This window comes from Xiphophorus hellerii, chromosome 14, assembly GCF_003331165.1.
Source record: "Xiphophorus hellerii strain 12219 chromosome 14, Xiphophorus_hellerii-4.1, whole genome shotgun sequence".
NCBI lineage: Eukaryota > Metazoa > Chordata > Actinopteri > Cyprinodontiformes > Poeciliidae > Xiphophorus > Xiphophorus hellerii.
In genome coordinates, this window is record NC_045685.1 from 23960624 (window position 1) to 23982648 (window position 22025).

At 40.0% G+C, this 22025-nt stretch overlaps 3 protein-coding genes and 1 long non-coding RNA gene across 13 annotated transcripts in view; 2 read left to right on the plus strand and 2 right to left on the minus strand.

Moving 5' to 3' along the window:
- The window catches only part of LOC116733095 (oocyte zinc finger protein XlCOF6-like), a 778765-nt gene that overhangs the window by 357270 nt on the left and 399470 nt on the right, over nucleotides 1-22025 (minus strand). The window lies entirely within an intron of this gene.
- LOC116733104 (gastrula zinc finger protein XlCGF8.2DB-like) overlaps nucleotides 1-22025 on the minus strand; it is a 570370-nt gene that overhangs the window by 158108 nt on the left and 390237 nt on the right. The gene's annotated exons all lie outside the window — the stretch shown is intronic.
- The window catches only part of LOC116733103 (immunoglobulin superfamily member 3-like), a 919724-nt gene that overhangs the window by 131382 nt on the left and 766317 nt on the right, over nucleotides 1-22025 (plus strand). Inside the window, exons 1-2 of one of the 8 annotated variants that reach the window (XM_032583816.1) lie at nucleotides 15238-15372; nucleotides 15488-15847. The exons of 6 other annotated variants lie outside the window; for them this stretch is intronic. In XM_032583816.1, the coding sequence (XP_032439707.1) occupies nucleotides 15270-15372; nucleotides 15488-15847 (463 nt within the window). In that variant the 5' untranslated portion in view covers nucleotides 15238-15269. Of the gene's footprint in view, nucleotides 1-15237; nucleotides 15373-15484; nucleotides 15848-22025 lie in introns of those variants that run through there. One more of the 8 variants, XM_032583813.1, reaches the window with a different exon arrangement.
- LOC116733157 (uncharacterized) lies at nucleotides 5301-10984 on the plus strand. Of its 3 annotated transcripts, none has more exons than XR_004341954.1 (4): nucleotides 5301-6093; nucleotides 9155-9260; nucleotides 10151-10216; nucleotides 10610-10984. It is a non-coding gene; the product is annotated as an uncharacterized LOC116733157 (long non-coding RNA). The 3 variants fall into 3 exon arrangements; XR_004341955.1 differs by lacking the exon at nucleotides 5301-6093 and adding an exon at nucleotides 6784-6821; XR_004341953.1 differs by lacking the exon at nucleotides 5301-6093 and having other exon boundaries at nucleotides 8562-9260.

Sequence of the window (22025 nt, forward strand, 5' to 3'; positions counted from 1 at the left end):
GAGGTCCAGGTCTGTACGTTGCTTTATTCTCTCGGGAAGGAAGCGGAACAAGTGTTCAAGACGTTCACATTCGAAGAAGGGGAAGACGAAGAGGAGTATGGCATAGTTTTAAACAAACTAGACAACTACTTCGTCCCCAAAGTGAACACGATACACGAAAGAGCTCGTTTTCATTAGCGCGCTCAGAGGTCGGGGGAGACCGCGGAGGAATACATAAGAACTCTCCATGAGTTAGCAGACACCTGTGATGTTGGCCGCGTTAAAGAAGAAAATATCCGAGACAGATTGGTCATAGGAATACTTGACAAAGAAATGTCTGAGAAGCTGCAAATGATGCCTGACTTAACCCTCAGTAAAGCGGTAGAGCTCGTGAGACAGTCAGAGCAAGTAAAACAGCACGTAAGCGAGCAAGGAGCTAATGCTTGTGCTAACCTGAGTGAAGTGGCTTACAAGCGCCAACAACACCGAGAGAGGCGGACACACAGCGAAAACAAAGCACAGAACACAGGAGGAGTCAAACCAAAACACTATCAAAATGTTAATAAAGGTCGCAAGTGCACAAGATGTGGTCGAGTACATGCAAAGAATGATAATTGTCCAGCTAGGAATGCCGAGTGCAGAAGCTGTAAAAAGCTGGGTCATTTTGCGGTCGTGTGTCGCTCCCGTGTGGTCAGTGAAGTTACTGCACCTGAAAGGAACATTGAAAGAAATGCGACATATTTTCTGGGAGGAGTCACAGACGTAGAAGATTCTTCAAAAGCTTGGACTGTAAACCTGCCAATACAAGGTTCTCACATCGTCTTCAAAATTGACTCAGGGGCTGATACTAGTGTTATACCATCTGAGACATTTGAAAAGCTTGCGTTTAAGCCAAAACTAAGAAAACCGACAAACAAACTAGACAGCCCTGGAGGCAAACTGAATTGTACGGGTTATTTTATAGCCACCACAATGAGGAAAGGCAAAAGATTCAGATTTAAGGTCAATGTGATTAAAGGACCCCAATGCAGCCACCTCCTGAGTCGCAATGTTGCAGTTGCCATGGGCCTGATAAATCGCATGGAGGAAATAAGAGCTCCAGCACAAATCATTGAATCCTGTCCTGATGAAATAGGAAGGCTGAAAATCAAACCTGTTAAGATCACTCTAAGAGAGGGTGCCGCTCCCTATAGTGTGACAACAGCAAGGAGAGTGTCAGTTCCCATGTTACCAAAAGTGAAGAAAGAGTTGGATCGTATGGTAAGCGGTGGAGTGATTCAACCAATCTCAGATCCAACAGAGTGGTGTGCTCCAATGGTGCCCGTGCCAAAGAAAAACAAAGAACAAATTAGAATCTGCGTCGATTTGAAAGAGCTCAATAAAGCAGTCAAAAGGGAAAAGTATGTCCTACCAACGGTGGATGACATCTTGCCTAAACTGGCAGGTGCCAAAGTGTTTTCACTGTTGGATGCTGCAAGCGGATTTTGGCAGATACCACTTGATCCAGAGAGTGCCAAATTAACAACCTTTATAACCCCATTTGGTAGATACTACTTCAACAGGCTACCATTTGGTATTACCAGTGCCCCAGAAATCTTTCAGCGTGAGATGACGGAACTCTTGGGGGGACAAGAAGGAGTAGCGACCTACATGGACGACATACTCATTTATGCAGACACTCCAGAGCAACATGAAGTGAGACTAAAAAAAACATTGGACACACTTAAGGAAGCAGGGTTAAGGTTAAACCATGAGAAATGCGTCCTACGTCAGAAACAACTCCATTATCTGGGACACTGTATCGATGAACATGGCATAAGGCCAGATAAAGCCAAAGTCAATGCAATCACAGAACTTGAACCACCAAAGAATGTTTCCGATCTGAGGAGGATTCTTGGAATGATTCACTACTTGGGCAGATTCCTACCAAATCTTTCTGAGGTCACAAAACCTCTCAATGATCTGCTTAAAAGTGATGTGACTTGGACTTGGGACACCGCTCAAGAAGAAGCATTCAGTAAAGTGAAGGAACTTGTCACAAAGTCACCAGTCCTCGCATTCTATGACGTAACCAAACCGACTGTTGTCAGTGCTGACGCTAGCAGTTACGGTTTAGGGGGGGGTTTACTTCAAGACCATAATGGACAGTTGAAACCAGTGAGTTTTTGTTCCAGAACACTCACCGATGCAGAGCAACGATATGCACAAATTGAAAAGGAATGTCTTGCAGCAGTCTGGGCATGTGAGAAATTCAGCAGATACCTTTATGGACTGAACTCTTTTGCCCTACAGAGCGACCACAAGCCACTGATACCTCTCATAAACAGCAAGGATCTTCATTCTGTGCCGCTTAGATGTCAGAGACTTTTGCTGAGAATGATGCGGTACAACCCCACAGCTGTGTATGTTCCAGGGAAAGAACTTTTAGTAGCAGATACCCTTTCACGCCACCCACAGGCGTCCATGTCTCATGACATAGCAGAACTGCTGGAGGAGATGGAAGCATATGAAGACGCAACACAACGCTCTTGGCCTATTTCTCCTACCAAGCTGGATTTAATCAAACAACACACACAGCAGGATGTGACCCTTCAAGCAGTGCAAGTCTTTTTGCAGGCAGGTTGGCCAAAACACTCAAATAAAGTGCCGGAAGGGGTGAAGCCATATTATGCTAACAGACATTCTATTACCATGTCAAAAGGCCTGCTACTGTATAACGACAGAATTGTTATACCACAACTGCTAAGGCCTGAGATTCTGCAGCGCATTCACGATGGACATCAAGGCATTGTGAAATGCAGAGCGAGAGCCAAATGTAGTGTTTGGTGGCCAGGATTAAGCAGTGAGATAAGACAAATGGTTACTGCTTGTGCACACTGCCAAGAGTCAAAACCCACTCAGCGGAGAGAACCATTGCTTACTACCACACTGCCTAGTCGACCATGGGAGAGGATAGCTGCAGACATTTGTGAGCTTAATAAACTGAACTACTTAGTTGTAGTTGACTACTTCTCCCGTTATATTGAGTTAGCCCACCTCAAAAACATGTCAAGCGAGTCCACAGTTGCTAACCTGAAAAACATTTGTGCAAGATGGGGTTGCCCAAATGAACTGGTTACCGACAATGGTCCTCAATTCTCAGGAAGAATCTTTGAACAGTTTGTGAAGGACTATGACATCAAGCACATTACCACAAGTCCTCACTACCCACAGGCAAACGGTGAGGCCGAGAGGGCAGTCCAGACAGCTAAAAGGATTCTGAGACAGACTGACCTGTTTTTGGCCCTGATGACTTACAGATCAACTCCCATTCAAGCAACTGGCGTGAGCCCAGCTCAGCTTATGCTGGGTAGACAGATCAGAACCACGATACCGATGTTGGAAATGAAGTTGCAGCCTGCATGGCCGGATCTACAGCTCGTCAGATCAACTGATGTGCAGACAAAAGAAAACTATGTGCGGAACTACAACAGCAGACATGATGCCAAACCACTACCAGAACTCCAACCAGGACACCGTGTTTTAGTGAAACTGGACAATAAAAAGGGATGGACAGAACCAGCTACTGTTCTACAAAAGTGTGATTCACCTCGATCATACCTTGTCCAGACAGAGTCAGGGGTCTTGAGGAGGAACCGCCGACACCTGAGACCCATCCTCAGTAACCCACCTACTCCTACAACAGATGGACTGCCACAGGTTCAGAGTGAAAATGAGCTACACCCATCTTTTCCACCTGTAGAACCAGGGTGTGACTCTCCAGACCCGGTTAATCTTAGCTTACCTGAGACTCCAGTTCGTACAACTTCTAGTGGCAGGGTTGTTAAATTACCTAAAAGATACGCTGACTACACCAACTGAAGAGGTTATTCAGCTATTTTGACCTATGCATTTATGGGCATGATTGTGAAGTTTATTCTGAGAAGGTCCTGTTGGGATTGAGTTGAATATTTTATTTCAGCTAAGGCTAATAAAAAAAAAAAAAAAGAAGAAAAACACACAAACAGAAAACCCACTGTTGATTTGTTGCTTTGTCTTAAAAGACTCAAAGAAAGGGTGATGTAATGTAATGGAACTATTTTATGTGTAAGGTCACGTTGGAGTAGAACAAGGAAGTGACGTAGAACAAGGAAGTGATATATATACAGGAGAGATGTGTTAAAAGCAGACAACACACTGTTCAGCAGCCCAAGAATGTGCTAGTGTTATGTTCATTATTAAAGACGTTCAAACGCAATACCGGTGACATCCTTGACTCGGCATAACACTACACTGTCTTCCTGTATCACCTCCCTGCGTTTCTCGCTTCAATCGCTTTTCGCTCGCCTTTCACCTCCTCTTCCTTATATCACACTGCGTGGATGTCTGTGCCTGGCTACAAACATCTGCTTCGGTTTACTCATACAACTCGCTCTGAGTTCAAGCTGGCGATTTGATTCGCTAGTTAAACCACGTGGTTAGTATGACTCGCACGCGATTGGTTTGTAGCTTCCAATCCTTGCTCAGTGCACTGCTGGTAAAAGCACTTGTGTCACATAGGGAAAAAAATAAATACTCCGGTTTAAAATTAATTCTCCCGTCAAAATTAACAAATATTTTAACAATTTACTCCGGGTCCGGATGGGATGGCATATGGGTCCGTAACAGGTGTTATGCCGAGAAATGCATGCCTGCCGGAAATTGCATGCCCTGTCGCGGGAGCGCGCATCGCTCTAAAGTCTCGTATATTGTTGAGAAAACGGACTGAAATATGTCCGAAGAGGACATTTTTGAAGATATTCGTAACATTATCACGTTTCTTAACCATGTAAGACATAAAACGGTGGGTTTTATTTCGCAGATTAATTGAAACAAATACGGTTTTTATAGCTTCATTGAAACATCTGAGTCGAACGTTTTTCAGTCAGTGTATGATGAAAATGTTCTCCGCAGATGGTTTGAAATTCCCCGATTTTTCTTTTAACACAATGGCTTAAAGCATTACAAAGCAGAAGCCCGTTATGTAAAACATTTTATATCATCCTTAACTGTCTAGTCTATTAATGTAGGGGGGATGATTTTAATTTCTGAGCCTGACAATATTTGTATCCCCTGTTTATTGTCCTGTTGATATGAAACTTACAGAAGTAGCTCAGAGAACAAGTGTCATTACGTAGAAAAGCTAAAATCCCTCTTAACTCTTTATTTCTCCATTTTAGCAGGGGATGCGTTTTTTGGCAAAGCCTATTATTAGCCTGCCGATATCTGCATGCCCACTCTATTTTTCTCAAATATTATCCTATTGATATAAAACTCATCCCAGCAGTTCATAGAACAAGTGTGATTATGTAGAAAAAGTTATTCCACTCTTAATTCTTTATTTCTCCATTTTAGCAGGGGATGCATTTTACGGCAGAGCCTGTCATTAGCTTGCCAAAATATGCATGCCCCCTCTATTTTTCTCAAATATAATCCTATTGAGATGAAATTCATACCAGTAGCTAAGAGGATAAGTGTAATTATGTAGAAAAGGTAAAATCCCTCTTGACTCTTTCTTTTTTCAAGCTAGGAGGGGGATGCATTTTTTGGCAATATCGAATTTGAGCCTGCCGATATTTGCATGCCATACCTATTTTCCCCAAATATCATCCTATTGATATAAAACTCATACCAGCAGTTAAGGGAACAAATGTGATTATGTAGAAAATGTTATTTCTTTATTATCGCTATTGCAAGGATACTGAAGGAAATAAATCTGACAATGCATCTTTGCTAAATGTAAAGCATGCACAAACCATTTTTATTTTGGTTTAACATAAAAATTAAATCACTTTTTTTCATTAATTTCAACAAAAGAATATTCATAACAATAGGTTTCCTTAACTCACTTGGAGAGTCCCAAAAAGATGTGAAGAGGTGCTTGGAAGCAACAAGGTGAGAAAAACAATAACAATTATTGTTTATTATAATAAAAAATGTCATAATTGGATAACTAGAATGTTAATTTAACATTTTATCCTCTCAACAAGGACATTTATGAGAAGCAAAGGGATGAAAGTGTCAATGTGGAAATGTGAAACAGTATAACATGCCATCCAGCAAGATGTGGTTTCATGTGGTGTGTTTGCGCTTAAAGTAAGTGCTGTTTAAATATATATATACAGTATATATATATATACTGTATATATACACTGCTCAAAAAAATAAAGGGAACACTTAAACAACACAATATAACTCCAAGTAAATCAAACTTCTGTGAAATCAAACTGTCCACTTAGGAAGCAACACTGATTGACAATCAATTTCACCTGCTGTTGTGCAAATGGAACTTTGTACAGAACAAAGTATTCAATGAGAATATTTCTTTCATTCAGATCTAGGATGTGTTATTTGAGTGTTCCCTTTATTTTTTTGAGCAGTGTATATATATATATACATGGATGCACATGGTCCTCCAGAATGGTTCGGTAGTCCTTGACAGTGGACTACCGTCTAGCACAAGTATGGGGCCCATCTAGCACAAGTATGGGGCCAAGGGAATGCCATGATATGGCAGCCCAAACCATCACTGATCCACCCCCATGCTTCACTCTGGGCATGCAACAGTCTGGGTGGTACGCTTCTTTGGGGCTTCTCCACACCGTAACTCTCCCGGATGTGGGGAAAACAGTAAAGGTGGACTCATCAGAGAACAATACATGTTTCACATTGTCCACAGCCCAAGATTTGCGCTCCTTGCACCATTGAAACCGACGTTTGGCATTGGCACGAGTGACCAAAGGTTTGGCTATAGCAGCCCGGCCGTGTATATTGACCCTGTGGAGCTCCTGACGGACAGTTTTGGTGGAAACAGGAGAGTTGAGGTGCACAATTAATTCTGCCGTGATTTGGGCAGCCGTGGTTTTATGTTTTTATATACAGTATATATATATACAGTTAGGGCCAGAAATATTTGGACAGTGACACAAGTTTTGTTATTCTAGCTGTTTACAAAAACATGTTCAGAAATACAATTATATATATAATATGGGCTGAAAGTGCACACTCCCAGCTGCAATATGAGAGTTTCCACATCCAAATCGGAGAAAGGGTTTAGGAATCATAGCTCTGTAATGCATAGCCTCCTCTTTTTCAAGGGACCAAAAGTAATTGGACAATGGACTCTAAGGGCTGCAATTAACTCAGAAGGCGTCTCCCTCGTTAACCTGTAATCAATTAAGTAGTTAAAAGGTCTGGGGTTGATTCCAGGTGTGTGGTTTTGCATTTGGAAGCTGTTGCTGTGACCAGACAACATGCGGTCAAAGGAACTCTCAATTGAGGTGAAGCAGAACATCCTGAGGCTGAAAAAAAGAAAAAATCCATCAGAGAGATAGCAGACATGCTTGGAGTAGCAAAATCAACAGTCGGGTACATTCTGAGAAAAAAGGAATTCACTGGTGAGCTTGGGAACTCAAAAAGGCCTGGGCGTCCACGGAAGACACGGTGGTGGATGATCGCCGCATACTTTCTTTGGTGAAGAAGAACCCGTTCACAACATCAACTGAAGTCCAGAACACTCTCAGGGAAGTAGGTGTATCTGTCTCTAAGTCAACAGTAAAGAGAAGACTCCATGAAAGTAAATACAAAGGGTTCACATCTAGATGCAAACCATTCATCAATTCCAAAAATAGACAGGCCAGAGTTAAATTTGCCAAAAAACACCTCAAGAAGCCAGCCCAGTTCTGGAAAAGTATTCTATGGACAGATGAGACAAAGATCAACCTGTACCAGAATGATGGGAAGAAAAAAGTTTGGAGAAGAAAGGGAACGGCACATGATCCAAAGCACACCACATCCTCTGTAAAACATGGTGGAGGCAACGTGATGGCATGGGCATGCATGGCTTTCAATGGCACTGGGTCACTTGTGTTTATTGATGACATAACAGCAGACAAGAGTAGCCGGATGAATTCTGAAGTGTACCGGGATATACTTTCAGCCCAGATTCAGCCAAATGCTGCAAAGTTGATCGGACGGCGCTTCACAGTACAGATGGACAATGACCCCAAGCATACAGCCAAAGCTACCCAGGAGTTCATGAGTGCAAAAAAGTGGAACATTCTGCAATGGCCAAGTCAATCACCAGATCTTAACCCAATTGAGCATGCATTTCACTTGCTCAAATCCAGACTTCGGACGGAAAGACCCACAAACAAGCAAGACCTGAAGGCTGCGGCTGTAAAGGCCTGGCAAAGCATTAAGAAGGAGGAAACCCAGCGTTTGGTGATGTCCATGGGTTCCAGATTTAAGGCAGTGATTGCCTCCAAAGGATTCGCAACAAAATATTGAAAAAAAACTATTTTGTTTGGGTTATGTTTATTTGTCCAATTACTTTTGAGCTCCTAAAATGTGGAGTGTTTGTAAAGAAATGTGTACAATTCCTACATTTTCTATCAGATATTTTTGTTCAACCCTTTAAATTAAACGTTACAATCTGCACTTGAATTCTGTTGTAGAGGTTTCATTTCAAATTCAACGCGGTGGCATGCAGAGCCCAACTCGCGAAAATTGTGTTACTGTCCAAATATTTCTGGCCCTAACTGTATATATATACAGTACAGACCAAAAGTTTGGACACAACTGTGTGTCCAAACTTTTGGTCTGTACTGTATATACTTGACTATGATTACTTATATTTCTTATGTAATGTAGAACATTGTCTGTTTACAAATCAATTTATATAACCTTTATGTGTACTGTTCTGTCTCTTTCCACATACATGTATATCTATCTATGTCTGAAGATAGATAGAATTATATATCAATATATTGGTATACATGCTTGTTTACGTTTTTGATGTTGTAAAAAAAAGATTAATATGAAAGTGGTTTTCTAATAATCACATTGCCATTAATCTAATGCTATTTTGTAGGAGTAGAACTTTTAAGATGATGAACAGCTTTGGCTAAACAACTTAAACTGTGCATTTCTGCCTGAAATATAATGTAGTTTATGAATTATATTGCTTTATTACATGGTTGATTTATTTTAATGACAATGGAAAGAGTCTGAAATAAGTAAAGCAAAAATGTTAAATTATTCATAAATGTCATGACCTCTATATGACAATGTAATACTTTGACAAATATTTTGTCTTTGTAATGAGTCCGCTGTTACTCTTCTTTCTTTTTTCAAAAAAATATATTTGCCTTTACAGTTTGCAGAGTGCATACTGGAAAACAAGGACCAGAACTTTCCATCAACAGCAGAAGCTGTTAATACCATGCGACTCAACATTTCTTCCACACTTCTCTCAGAATCAGGTGTCTTTTGACATATTTTTTATTCAGTTCCTATGTGGGTGGGATACTATGTTGTGTGTAAAATCATGCACGCACAAAAAAATTGTGTTAGGTCAGCTATTTTATCTAATTAGAAATATTAAAATATTGAACTTTGCAGATGTGTGAAGTACAATCATGCTAGTGTTTATGTCAAATTCAATTAGTGAAGAACATTTCAAAACACCTGGCCTTGATCACTAATAAATAAATTACACATAACACAGCCCAATAACTGTTGAGGCAAAAAACATAATCAACAAACTTAAAATTGTTCTAGGATACAATTACGTACACTTTTCTTGAGTAGCTTTAATGTAACTTGATAAGCAAAAATGACTTGCAGTTTGTGAAAGTACAAAACTGGAATGAGATGTATTATGTGAACCATTATATTCATTACTGTGTTTTCATAAAATTAACATTTACAAAATGACAAATTTCACAAGATGTACATACATATATATGTAGACATATTAAAATTTTCTGAATGCCATTTTTATACTTTCAGTGGTTTAAGTTGGAGAAAATTATAAAAAAGTAAACACTAAGTGATGCTTTCTTTTACCATAAATCCCAGAAATACATTAAATACATGTGTGTTTCAATTCATGAATAGACAGACACCATGTGCGCCTGCCTAATATGCCAATATGATGTACAGTTTCTATTACTTGTATTTGTTTATGAGACCAGACATTATCAAAAAGGGATGATTAGACGACTGAGATCTACACAGAGGATTATTGTTCCACTTTCAAAAGAACACTAACAAATGGAATTATTTAAAAGAAGAAAAAAAAAAACGCAAAAAAATACCATTAAGATTATTTTATAACATTGATTTAAAGATGCAGTTTGTTTTTCTGTAGAGTCAGTGGAGACTCTACAGACTCTGCAGACACTGTGGCAGTGAGGACACAGAAGATCACATGTGGGTAAGACAACAATGTAATGCAATGAAAAATCAATTCAAGCAAACCATATACCATCCTTAAAATAGTTGCAAAGTATGTAGATATACAAAAATAAATCATAATAAAATAAATAAACACCCAAGGCAGGTAAGTGGGAAGTAGCTTAAGTTTTTTTTTTTTTAAGTACAGTCGTAAAACATTAAACACAGTTGCTTGTGGTCCTAGAATTTTTTTACCTCCATACATGTCAGGAACATGCTGTCATCTCCTCAAATAAAGTTCTACCAATCATATATTGATGATTAAGAAGAAGCTTTATGTTGACAAAACCCAATATCACCTTCAGTAAACAGATAAGGAGCTAAAAACGTTCTTTATGTTGTTATTTGACCATTTTGCTATTTTTATTTACAGATCACATGTGACAGATGCAACTGGTGGTACCACCAAGGCTGCATTAAGGTCCCACAAACCGACACAGACTACTGCTGTGCAATGTGTTTATAGATTTTATGTTTGTACCAATCTAATTCGTTAATGACTGCAGTTAAGTGGATTTTCAGTTTAAACATGTGACATAATTTTTGTTGACTTAATTGGTTTTCCAAACATTTTTGTTATGAATATTCTTTTGTTGAAATTAATGAAAAAAAGTGATTTAGTTTTTATGTTAAACCAAAATAAAAATGGTTTGTGCATGCTTTACATTTAGCAAAGATGCATTGTCAGATTTATTTCCTTCAGTATCCTTGCAATAGCGATAATAAAGAAATAACATTTTCTACATAATCACATTTGTTCCCTTAACTGCTGGTATGAGTTTTATATCAATAGGATGATATTTGGGGAAAATAGGTATGGCATGCAAATATCGGCAGGCTCAAATTCGATATTGCCAAAAAATGCATCCCCCTCCTAGCTTGAAAAAAGAAAGAGTCAAGAGGGATTTTACCTTTTCTACATAATTACACTTATCCTCTTAGCTACTGGTATGAATTTCATCTCAATAGGATGACATTTGAGAAAAATAGAGGGGGCATGCATATTTTGGCAGGCTAATAATAGGCTTTGCCAAAAAATGCATCCCCTGCTAAAATAGAGAAATAAAGAGTTAAGAGTGGAATAACTTTTTCTACATAATCACACTTGTTCTATGAACTGCTGGTATGAGTTTCATATCAATAGGATTATGTTTGAGGAAAATAGAGGGGGCATGCAGATATCGGCAGGAACAAAATCCATATAGCCAAAAAACGCATCCCCTGCTAAAATGGAGAAATAAAGAGTTAAGAGGGATTTTAGCTTTTCTACGTAATGACACTTGTTCTCTGAGCTACTTCTGTAAGTTTCATATCAACAGGACAATAAACAGGGGATACAAATATTGTCAGGCTCAGAAATTAAAATCATCCCCCCTACATTAATAGACTAGACAGTAAAGGATGATATAAAATGTTCTACACACCGGGCTTCTGCTTTGTAATGCTTTAAGCCATTATTGTGTTAAAAGAAAAATCGGGGAATTTCAAACCATCTGCGGAGAACATTTTCATCAGACACTGACTGAAAAACGTTCGACTCAGATGTTTCAATAAAGCTGTAAAAACCGTATTTGTTTCAATTAATCTGCGAAATAAAACCCACCGTTTTATGTCTTACATGGTTAAGAAACGTGATAATGTTACGAATATCTTCAAAAATTTCCTCTTCGGTCATATTTCAGTCCGTTTTCTCAACAATATACGAGAGTTTAGAGCGATACGCGCTCCCGCGACAGGGCATGCAATTTCCGGCAGGCATGCATAGCTCCGAGGTCCGTTGGTTGCGGACCACGGTTATAGACAAACAGATCCACATAGAATAAACTTACTCTGTTAGTTTTCTTCTTTAACAGCCTCCATATTTTGTTCCTTTGTCAACTTTTGTGTCCAGGTCTCTGCATAACGTTGCTACTGATCTCTAAAGCTACACTTTAGCCGGACTGAATCAGGGAGTGTCTTCTTCTTCTTCTTTTGTTTTTTATTGGCGGCTGGCATCCAACTTAAGGTGCATTTACCGCCACCTACCAGACTGGAGTGTGGTCATCAGAGATCTCAGAGGGAATTAAATCCACCTCAATGATGTGTAGGATGTGCAAATTCACATCCTAACACACTCATTAATACCTGAATTAATGCATGAGCATGCACTGGCATACACACAAATACTTGTTCATATCCTAAATACGACTCATTAACCCAGTGTTATTTAAGAACCTAAATAAGAGATTTCTAACATAACTTGATTTATTATCTAATAGACTAATCATAGACAGTCCTATATTCTTTCTGCTTAGTAACGACTTTAAAATCTGGCGTTCCTCTGAGTATTTATCACATTCTAACAAGACATGCTCCACTGTTTCCACCTGATTGCAATAATTACAAGCCCCATTCTCATGCTTTCCTATTTTAAAGAGCGAACTATTAAGTCCAGAATGTCCAATTCTAAGTCGAGACATAACTACTTCCTCTTTCCGCCTTCCACTCATATAATTACTATCTCCCACACTCTTTTGAATTGTATATAGTTGTCTCCCATTATCATGGTTATCCCATAGCTCCTGCCAAATCTTAATAATTTCTTTTTGAATAATAGATTTACCCTCATTTTTACTCAAAAGAATATTCAGATGAACAATATCTGATTTCAAGGCCTGCTTAGCTAGAATATCTACTTCCTCATTTCCTTCTATACCTACATGAGCAGGAATCCAGACAAATTGAACCAAGTATTTATTGTTATGAAGATGAACTAATAATTGATATATTCTTAATATCAAATCTAATCTGCTAGATTTACCAGATTTAATACTTAATAATGCTGCTTGACTATCTGATGCTATGATAAATGTACTTACTTCCCTAGTATCATTACCAAGCAACCATTCTAAGGCCAATATGATGGCTGATAATTCAACTGTAAAAACAGCTAAATGATCAGCTGTTCTCCTCTTAATCAAGACTTTATGGTGTGGGATATTCACTGCTGCCCCAGTTCTACCACTATTTGGATCTTTAGATCCATCTGTATATATAATTATGTTGTCTTTATATCTTTCAAAATATCTATTAACTACAACCCATTCTGGAGTCTTTCCCTTTTTAAGAATTTCATTTAATTGAAGATCAACTTCTGGAGTTAGAAATAACCATGGAGGAATTTCAGATTGAGGAACTGTAGCACTATACTGGAGCATAGTTAAACCAAGATGTTTTGCCTTTATTTCCCCAATCCATCCAAAACTATTACAATTTAATTTATGATGTTCCCAACATTCCTTCAGCACCATCTTAGTTGGATGATCACACTTATGTCCTTGTAGGTTCACCCAGTACATGTACATTAATTTCAACCTTCTTAATCTTAAAGGAAGCTCACCAGATCAGGGAGTGTCAGTGCTCAGTTAGACTCTAAAGAATAAGTTGCAAAACAGGCGGAGCAAAGCAAAGCGAGCGGAAGCGGTGGAGCTGAATGATGTCAGTCGTGAAAACTGCCAACAAACTCCTTCTCGCCATTGCCGAGAGGACAGCTTGTTGCAGCGGATGTGGGGAGCGCTACTGTAACCGCTGTATTTTCTTTTTACAGGTAAGCTGAGTATTAGAATGTATAGCTCGTAACGCCAGTAGCCTCCGATGGGTACGGAATGACACAACAAAGGCGCTTCAGTATAGCTGCATTACTGAGCTAGATATAAAGCAGGAGTTAGCACCAGGCTAAAGTAGCGAGGCTAACGGCTCACGCTTAGCTCGCGCTTATGTGGGCTCGGTGGGTCGGCTTAATAGGGCCGCAACATGTGTTTTAAACTTATGTATTGTTTGAGTTCAGTTGAGTTAATGAAAGTATGTTGGATGTAGATGTACAGTGATGTCAGTAGAGATCATGTGTATTTGTTGTAGTACGACATGCAACAGTGGGTGACGCTCTGGCAGGCTGTAGGAGTCCGCCGTTGCAGAGATTACAGCTTGTTGTTAAACACGTGACTCCACCCAAAGCTCAAATTACAATTTGTTTCCTCCCAACAGTTTTACTAAATCTAAAATGTCAGGCTCCAAAATAATTGAATATACCCATTCAACACAGTCATAAATCATTGAGTGGAGATAAATGTGTGTTGAGACATTAAATTAATGTTTTCTCAGCAACAACTGTGTTCATATTTTCTTTATATTACATTGTAGAAATAAATAAGAGCACAATTTTTTTTTAATTTTGTTAAATAGTTTTTGTCACTAATTCCAGAAGGTGAAGCTAACATACATTATATAGATTCACACAGAGTCAAATATTCTAAGCCTTTAGTTTTTACAACATTTCTTATGGTTTACAGATAATAAACCCAACATCCAGTGTCTCTAGAAATGTTAATATTGTAGAATATATTGTAAAATATTAGAAAATCATGGTGTAATGCTAATCAGTGAATTACCTCTAAATGGTTTCTCAGTCTGAGACTATTTAGAAGACTGCAGATTGAACATGTTGACTCTACATAATGAGATGTTTATTTATATTGAACACTTGTCCCCATGCAAGGAAGAAAGAAAAGTTATTGTGTAAGAAGCTGGTTGTTCAGAGTGTTTATCAAAAGTTGAGTGGAAGGAAAAGCTGTGCTAAATTACGTTGCAACAGGGATAACTGCATCCTTATTAAAAAGCCCACTGACAATTTTCAAGGAGTTTCACAAGGAGGAAGGAGAAACCTGAGGCTGGATTCAGAGCAGACTCAGTTCACTCAGATGAATCCTAGTTACAAGCATTTTACCTGGACTGAGGAGAAGTCCTTCTTTCAGATGAAAGGAAAGGTTGTATTTAATTCATATATCAAGTTAAACTCACTCACTGGTGTGTTTTTCTTCATGATTATAACAAACTGATTTCACCCAGAAAAAGTTTTATAATAAAAGGTTCAGCAGCTGCAGAGAAAGAAAACATGTCCTGCTGACTGAGAGTTGCTGTATGAGCTTATAACCACAAGGTGGCAGTGATGATCTCTTTCTACACCATAGGTCCAGTTGTTCCTTGTATTGTTAGTGATGATGTTCCTGATGTTCTGCTGCCTCTCCTCCTCTTCCTCTCTCAGGATGAAGATGATCTCCAGGATCCTGCTGCTCCTCATCCTCAGCTCATGTCTCTGTGGTCAGTCTCCATCTTGTCTTTGTGACAGAAAGCTCTCTAGATGGAGCTGAAAGACTCCCATGTTCCAGTTCTCAGTGTGTCTGCTCCTCTCTTTCCCTCTCTGTCTCCTCAGCAGCAACATTTGTAGTGAATGTGACACAGAGCAGCTATCAGGCAGAGGAGAACCACAGCATCACTCTGGAGTGGACCTTCACCACCAAGACTCAGGGATCCTCCAGGGAACTGTTCATCTACTGCTGCTTGTTGGCTCCTCATAAAGAATCAGTTCTGTATCGGGTCCATGAAGGTGATGAGATTCCAGATTCTCAGGATGAACAGTTTTCAGGACGAGTCCAGATTGACAAAGACGTCCTCAGAGAAGGACGAATCAGACTCCATGTGTCCAGACTGAGGACTGAAGACTCTGGTCTGTATCTGTGTGACGTGAAAACTGCAGACGGTTCCAGCAATGCTGAATGTCAACTCAACGTTACTGGTGAATTATTTGGTCAGAGTTTTTTTTTTACTTTCTTTTAACTTTTTAGGTCTTTGTTGAGCATAAATAGAAACAGTTTTTTAGTGAAATGCTTTAGCCTCTCTTTATTAAAGCTTATGTTTGATCCCATCTCTAAGCACTAGAGTTCAGTAAGTTGACCTCACCATAGAGTTGTGATTCTAGATCAAATTCACCTGGGAAGTCAGCTGATCTAATAGATGAAAACTGTGATTCTATCACAATACTGCTGAAGACAAAAGTTCAACATCTTAATTTTATTTCATTATTAAAGTGAAACTGTGAAGTTAAAACATTTAATTGGTTCAAGGGATAAATTAGTTTCTGTGCCAGCATATATCATCATCAGAAACATATTTAGCTATGAGGGTTCTGACCCTCTCGGTCCATTACCTCGGGCCAGCTCTGGTTAGAGGACCCAGAAATTGTAGTCCAGTCCAGAACTACTTTTTTGTGTGGAGTACCTCAAGGGTCAGTACTGAGACCAGTTTTATTTAATTTGTATATAAATGACATAAGCAAAGTGTCTAATGTATTAAATTTGTGTAATTTGCTGACGACACAAATATTCTAGTCGCTGGTGAAAACTTACAACTTCTTTCCATAGAAATCAGTAAATTAAAGAAATGGTTTGACAATAACAAATTATCACTAAATTTGGACAAGACTAAAATCATGGTTTTTGGAAACTGCTACAAAAATACTAAAATTCTAGTTCAGATAGAGGGTGTAACTCTAGACAGGCTTTATGTTAAAGGGTTTCTCGGTGTAATAATAGATGACAAAGTCAGTTGGAAATATCATATTAAACATTTACAGAATAAACTAAGCAGGAGCAAATCAATCCTGGCTAAAGCTAGACATGTTCTGAATAACAGAATAATATAATGTAGAGTTATTCTATGTAACTCTCTGATTTTACCATATTTAACATATTGTTCAGAGGTGTGGGGAATTATTGCAAAAGCTCTTTACAGCCACTAAATATCCTACAGAAACGAGCCGTTAGAATCATCCATAATGTTGGTTATTATGAGCAAACAAACCCGTTAGTATTAAAATCTAGAATCCTTAAATTTGAAGAGCTTTAATTTAAAATGACTCAAATCATGTTTAAGGCATCTGTTGCCCACTCAAACAATAGTGATGTCGAGACATGCGGTTTTTGTAAATTTTCTTTAGTTTCATTTTTTACTGAAAATACAAACAACATTCATAAATCCAACGTGCGTCAAACTATGGCTGCTATGTTCTACTGAGCTTCTTCAGCACAGAAACTTAGGACCCAAGGCTGCCCTAAGCGCCTGTTCAAAACTGATCCCTTTCTAAACTCATTTCACTTTCAGCCAGAATAATTACCAACATATTTATGAATGTTCAGCTTAACATGGACAATGAAACACAGAGCTTTATAATAGCAAAACAAAATATTCATAGGAAAGAAAATAGAATCATATTTTAATGGAAGAGGGTTTTGGGGGATTCCTTGGTCAAAAGTCCCCAGCAACTGGTCCCTCACACATCTAATAAAGTTCAGCCTGAGCTCATAAAGATTTAAAGGAAATAGCAAGTTAACTTTGTAAAAGTGCATAAAATAATCTTTATTGTTGTATTACTGCTACATTTCATGCTATGACTTTTATGCTAAAGTTTTTGTGTTTGCGCTCGTTTTGTGCATCTCACCAATCTTTACTCAAGTAGAAGTAAAAATTAACTGTCTAAGAAATGTATTAAGCTTTAATTAAGTAAAAGTAAAACAGTATTTTGTAACAATGCGACTAAAGTACCAAGTTACTGTCCACCTGATTTTAATATTTTTAAAGTGTCATCAGACAGACAAGAATATGAGGCCATGTTCAAATGTATATATTAAGTATTGAGTATTTTAAAGAAAAAAACCTTTTATACTAATGCAGGCTTAAGGCCTTTAGGTCTGTCTGTTGTGTTTTTGGTTAAAACATGTTTGTTTTTCATTTAGTGAAGTTACTCAAAGGGTGGAGTAGCAAGACATTTTACTCAAATAAAAGTAAATAGCATGATAGAGTAAAACTACATCCAAAGGTATTTTGTCCCCCCAAAATTTTACCCATTTTTGGTGGAATATGTAAATTTTTAGTGGTGACATTTTTCCACCAAATGGGTGGAAAAATGAGGCCAAACATAAACTTTGATTAATTGTTAATTAAAGTCAACAGCATTTGTCTTCTGCCTGTTTTATGGCTTGATAGGAATCAAGTTATTCAGACACTTAAACCACATTAAGCTATGAATGCTGGGGATGCAGTTCCTATAGTCCACTGGTGAAACTGGAATCCATCAGGTGTCTGTCTGTGGGAAGTCGTGACAGTAGCACCACAGGCAGCACCGATCTGTAGTGGGTTGGTGCGATCCTTATTGTTACAGAAACAGTTTATCTACCATCATCGATAGTCATGCTAACTAGCTGAGCTTTCATATCAAGCATTCCTGTGGTGAACCAGCTGTAACAAAGCAGAGAGAAAGTAGGAGGGTTTGTGCAGCATATACAGAAAGTGATTGTTAGCGCTATAACCTTCCTCATGGCTCTGATTGGTTGTTTCTGACAGAGCAGTGTATTTCTGCAGATCGTAGTAGGACCATAGAGCAGTGGAGCTGGATTTTTCACAGAGTGTCTCATGTTATGCTGTCAGGACATAGTGATAGTTTTTAGAAATAAGATGCGTTTCTTTTTTCTTTTTTTTTAGAAAAAAACATATCTTATATCTCTAATATGATTAAATAATTAAATTATAAAAGGATTTAAACCAATTGAAAAGTTTGAATAACTGAATAAAATACATTCATCAACAAATAACAAGAATCTTTGATAATTTAAGTTAATTTAAGACAAACCAGATAAATATATTGATGTCTATAACACTCAATGTAATTCCTCAACAGGTAAAAATGGAGCCCAAGACAACTTTCCTGTTCCTGGAGGTAAATATGTTTAACTAGATAACCAGTGGTTACTGGAACTCTGGCTTAGTTTTAGATTTTCTTTGTTACCTGCAGTGATTTTGGCTCTTTGGGTTGAATATTTGTCTTCCAGCTTTTCCTATTGTCACATGTTGATGTGCAGTTGGGCAAGGCAGATAACTGCTAAATACCTTTTGATCTGCACATAGGTGTATAATTGTGTGTGTGTGTTAGTGAGAGAGAATGGGTGAATGTGTCTGCAGTGTGGAGCGCATTGAGAGGTCAGTATGACTGGAAATACACTGCTCAAAAAAATAAAGGGAACACTCAAATAACACATCCTAGATCTGAATGAAAGAAATATTCTCATTGAATACTTTGTTCTGTACAAAGTTGAATGTGCTGACAACAAAATCATCAATGGAAATCAAATTTATTAACCAACAGAGGCCTGGATTTGGAGCCACACACAAAATTAAAGTGAAATAACACTACACGCTGATCCAACTTTAATGTAATGTCCTTAAAACAAGTCAAAATGAGGCTCAGTATTGTGTGTGGCCTCCACGTGCCTGTATGACCTCCCTACAACGCCTGGGCATGCTCCTGATGAGGTGGCGGATGGTCTCCTGAGGGATCTCCTCCCAGACCTGGACTAAAGCATCCGCCAACTCCTGGACAGTCTGTGGTGCAACGTGACGTTGGTGGATGGAGCGAGACATGATGTCCCAGATGTGCTCAATCGGATTCAGGTCTGGGGAACGGGCTGGCCAGTCCATAGCTTCAATGCCTTCATCTTGCAGGAACTGCTGACACGCTCCAGCCACATGAGGTCTAGCATTGTCCTGCATTAGGAGGAACCCAGGGCCAACCGCACCAGCATATGGTCTCACAAGGGGTCTGAGGATCTCACCTTGGTACCTAATGGCAGTCAGGCTACCTCTGGTGAGCACATGGAGGGCTGTGAGGCCCTCCAAAGAAATGCCACCCCACACCATTACTGACCCACTGCCAAACCGGTCATGCTGAAGGATGTTGCAGGCAGCAGACCGCTCTCCACGGCGTCTCCAGACTCTGTCACGTCTGTCACATGTGCTCAGTGTGAACCTGCTTTCATCTGTGAAGAGCACAAGGCGCCAGTGGCGAATTTGCCAATCCTGGTGTTCTCTGGCAAATGCCAAGCGTCCTGCACGGTGTTGGGCTGTGAGCACAACCCCCACCTGTGGACGTCGGGCCCTCATACCATCCTCATGGAGTCGGTTTCTAACCGTTTGTGCAGACACATGCACATTTGTGGCCTGCTGGAGGTCATTTTGCAGGGCTCTGGCAGTGCTCCTCCTGTTCCTTCTTGCACAAAGGCGGAGGTAGCGGTCCTGCTGCTGGGTTGTTGCCCTCCTACGGCCTCCTCCACGTCTCCTGGTGTACTGGCCTGTCTCCTGGTAGCGCCTCCAGCCTCTGGACACTACGCTGACAGACACAGCAAACCTTCTTGCCACAGCTCGCACTGATGTGCCATCCTGGATGAGCTGCACTACCTGAGCCACTTGTGTGGGTTGTGGAGTCCGTCTCATGCTACCACGAGTGTGAAAGCACCACCAACATTCAAAACTGACCAAAACATCAGCCAGACAGCATAGGTACTGAGAAGTGGTCTGTGGTCCCAACTGCAGAACCACTCCTTTATTGAGTGTGTCTTGCTAATTGCCAATAATTTCCACCTGTTGTCTATTCCATTTGCACAACAGCAGGTGAAATTGATTGTCAATCAGTGTTGCTTCCTAAGTGGACAGTTTGATTTCACAGAAGTTTGATTTACTTGGAGTTATATTGTGTTGTTTAAGTGTTCCCTTTATTTTTTTGAGCAGTGTACTTTAGATAACTTCAGTCAATCAATGTTTCTATCTTTACTCAGACAATAAGTGAATAACTGTCTTGATTAAATTAGTATTTTACTTGTGGATAAATGTGGATAAATTAGTAGAATGGTAAAATGTTTTGTTTCTCAATAGACTGGTTAATTTGACCTCTAAATATATAATTTAATTATCAGGTTAATCACATTTCCTTTCACAATTGTTGGAGTAAATAACAAAGAATGACTAAAACTATTCTCCTTCCTGAACACATGATGGCATTTCTATGGTGTGAATACTTGATTAATATTATTTGAATAAATCAACATGCCATCTTCAGAAATCTGGAACAAAGGAACCAAAGAAAGAACCAAACTAGTGGAAATCCAGTTTTTCCTCCATCCTGATTTAATCTTCCTGCCTTTGAGGAAAATGTTTCTTCAACTTTTGTCTTACATCCACAACTGGACCTACTTTGAAATAAGAGGATGTGAATTAATCAGACAATAAGTGAAGACCCCAATGATGAAGGAAAACTTTGGACTTGGTGTTCCCTCGCCCGGACGCGGGTCACCGGGGCCCCACTCTGGAGCCAGGCCTGGAGGGGGGGCACGATGGCGAGCGTCTGGTGGCCGGGCTTTTACCCATGGAGCCCGACCGGGCTCAGCCCGAAGAGGAAACATGGGCCCCCCCTCCCATGGGCCCACCACCCGTGGGAGGGGCCAAAGGGGTCGGGTGCAGTGTGGGATGGGTGGCAGCAGAGGGAGGGGACCCTGGCGGTCCGATCCTCGGTTGCAGAAACTGGCTCTTGGGACGTGGAATGTCACCTCTCTGGTGGGGAAGGAGCCGGAGCTAGTGCGTGAGGTCGAGAGGTTCCGGCTAGAAATAGTCGGTCTCACCTCGACGCACGGCTCTGGTTCTGGAACCAGTCTCCTTGAGAGGGGCTGGACATACTTCCACTCTGGAGTTGCCCAAGGTGAGAGGCGTCGGGCAGGAGTGGGCATACTTGTTGCTCCCCATCTCGGCGCCTGTACGTTGGGGTTTACCCCGGTGAACGAGAGGGTAGCATCCCTCCGCCTACGGGTGGGGGGACGGGTTCTGACTGTCGTTTGTGCTTACGGGCCGAACGACAGTTCAGATTACCCACCCTTTTTGGAGTCCTTAGAGGGGGTACTGGAGAGTGCTCCTCCTGGGGACTCCCTTGTTCTGCTGGGGGACTTCATCGCTCACGTGGGCAATGACAGTGAGACCTGGAGGGGCGTGGTTGGGAGGAACAGCCCGCCCGACCTGAACTCGAGCGGTGTTCTGTTGCTGGACTTCTGTGCTCGCCACGGATTGTCCATAACGAACACCATGTTCAAGCATAAGGG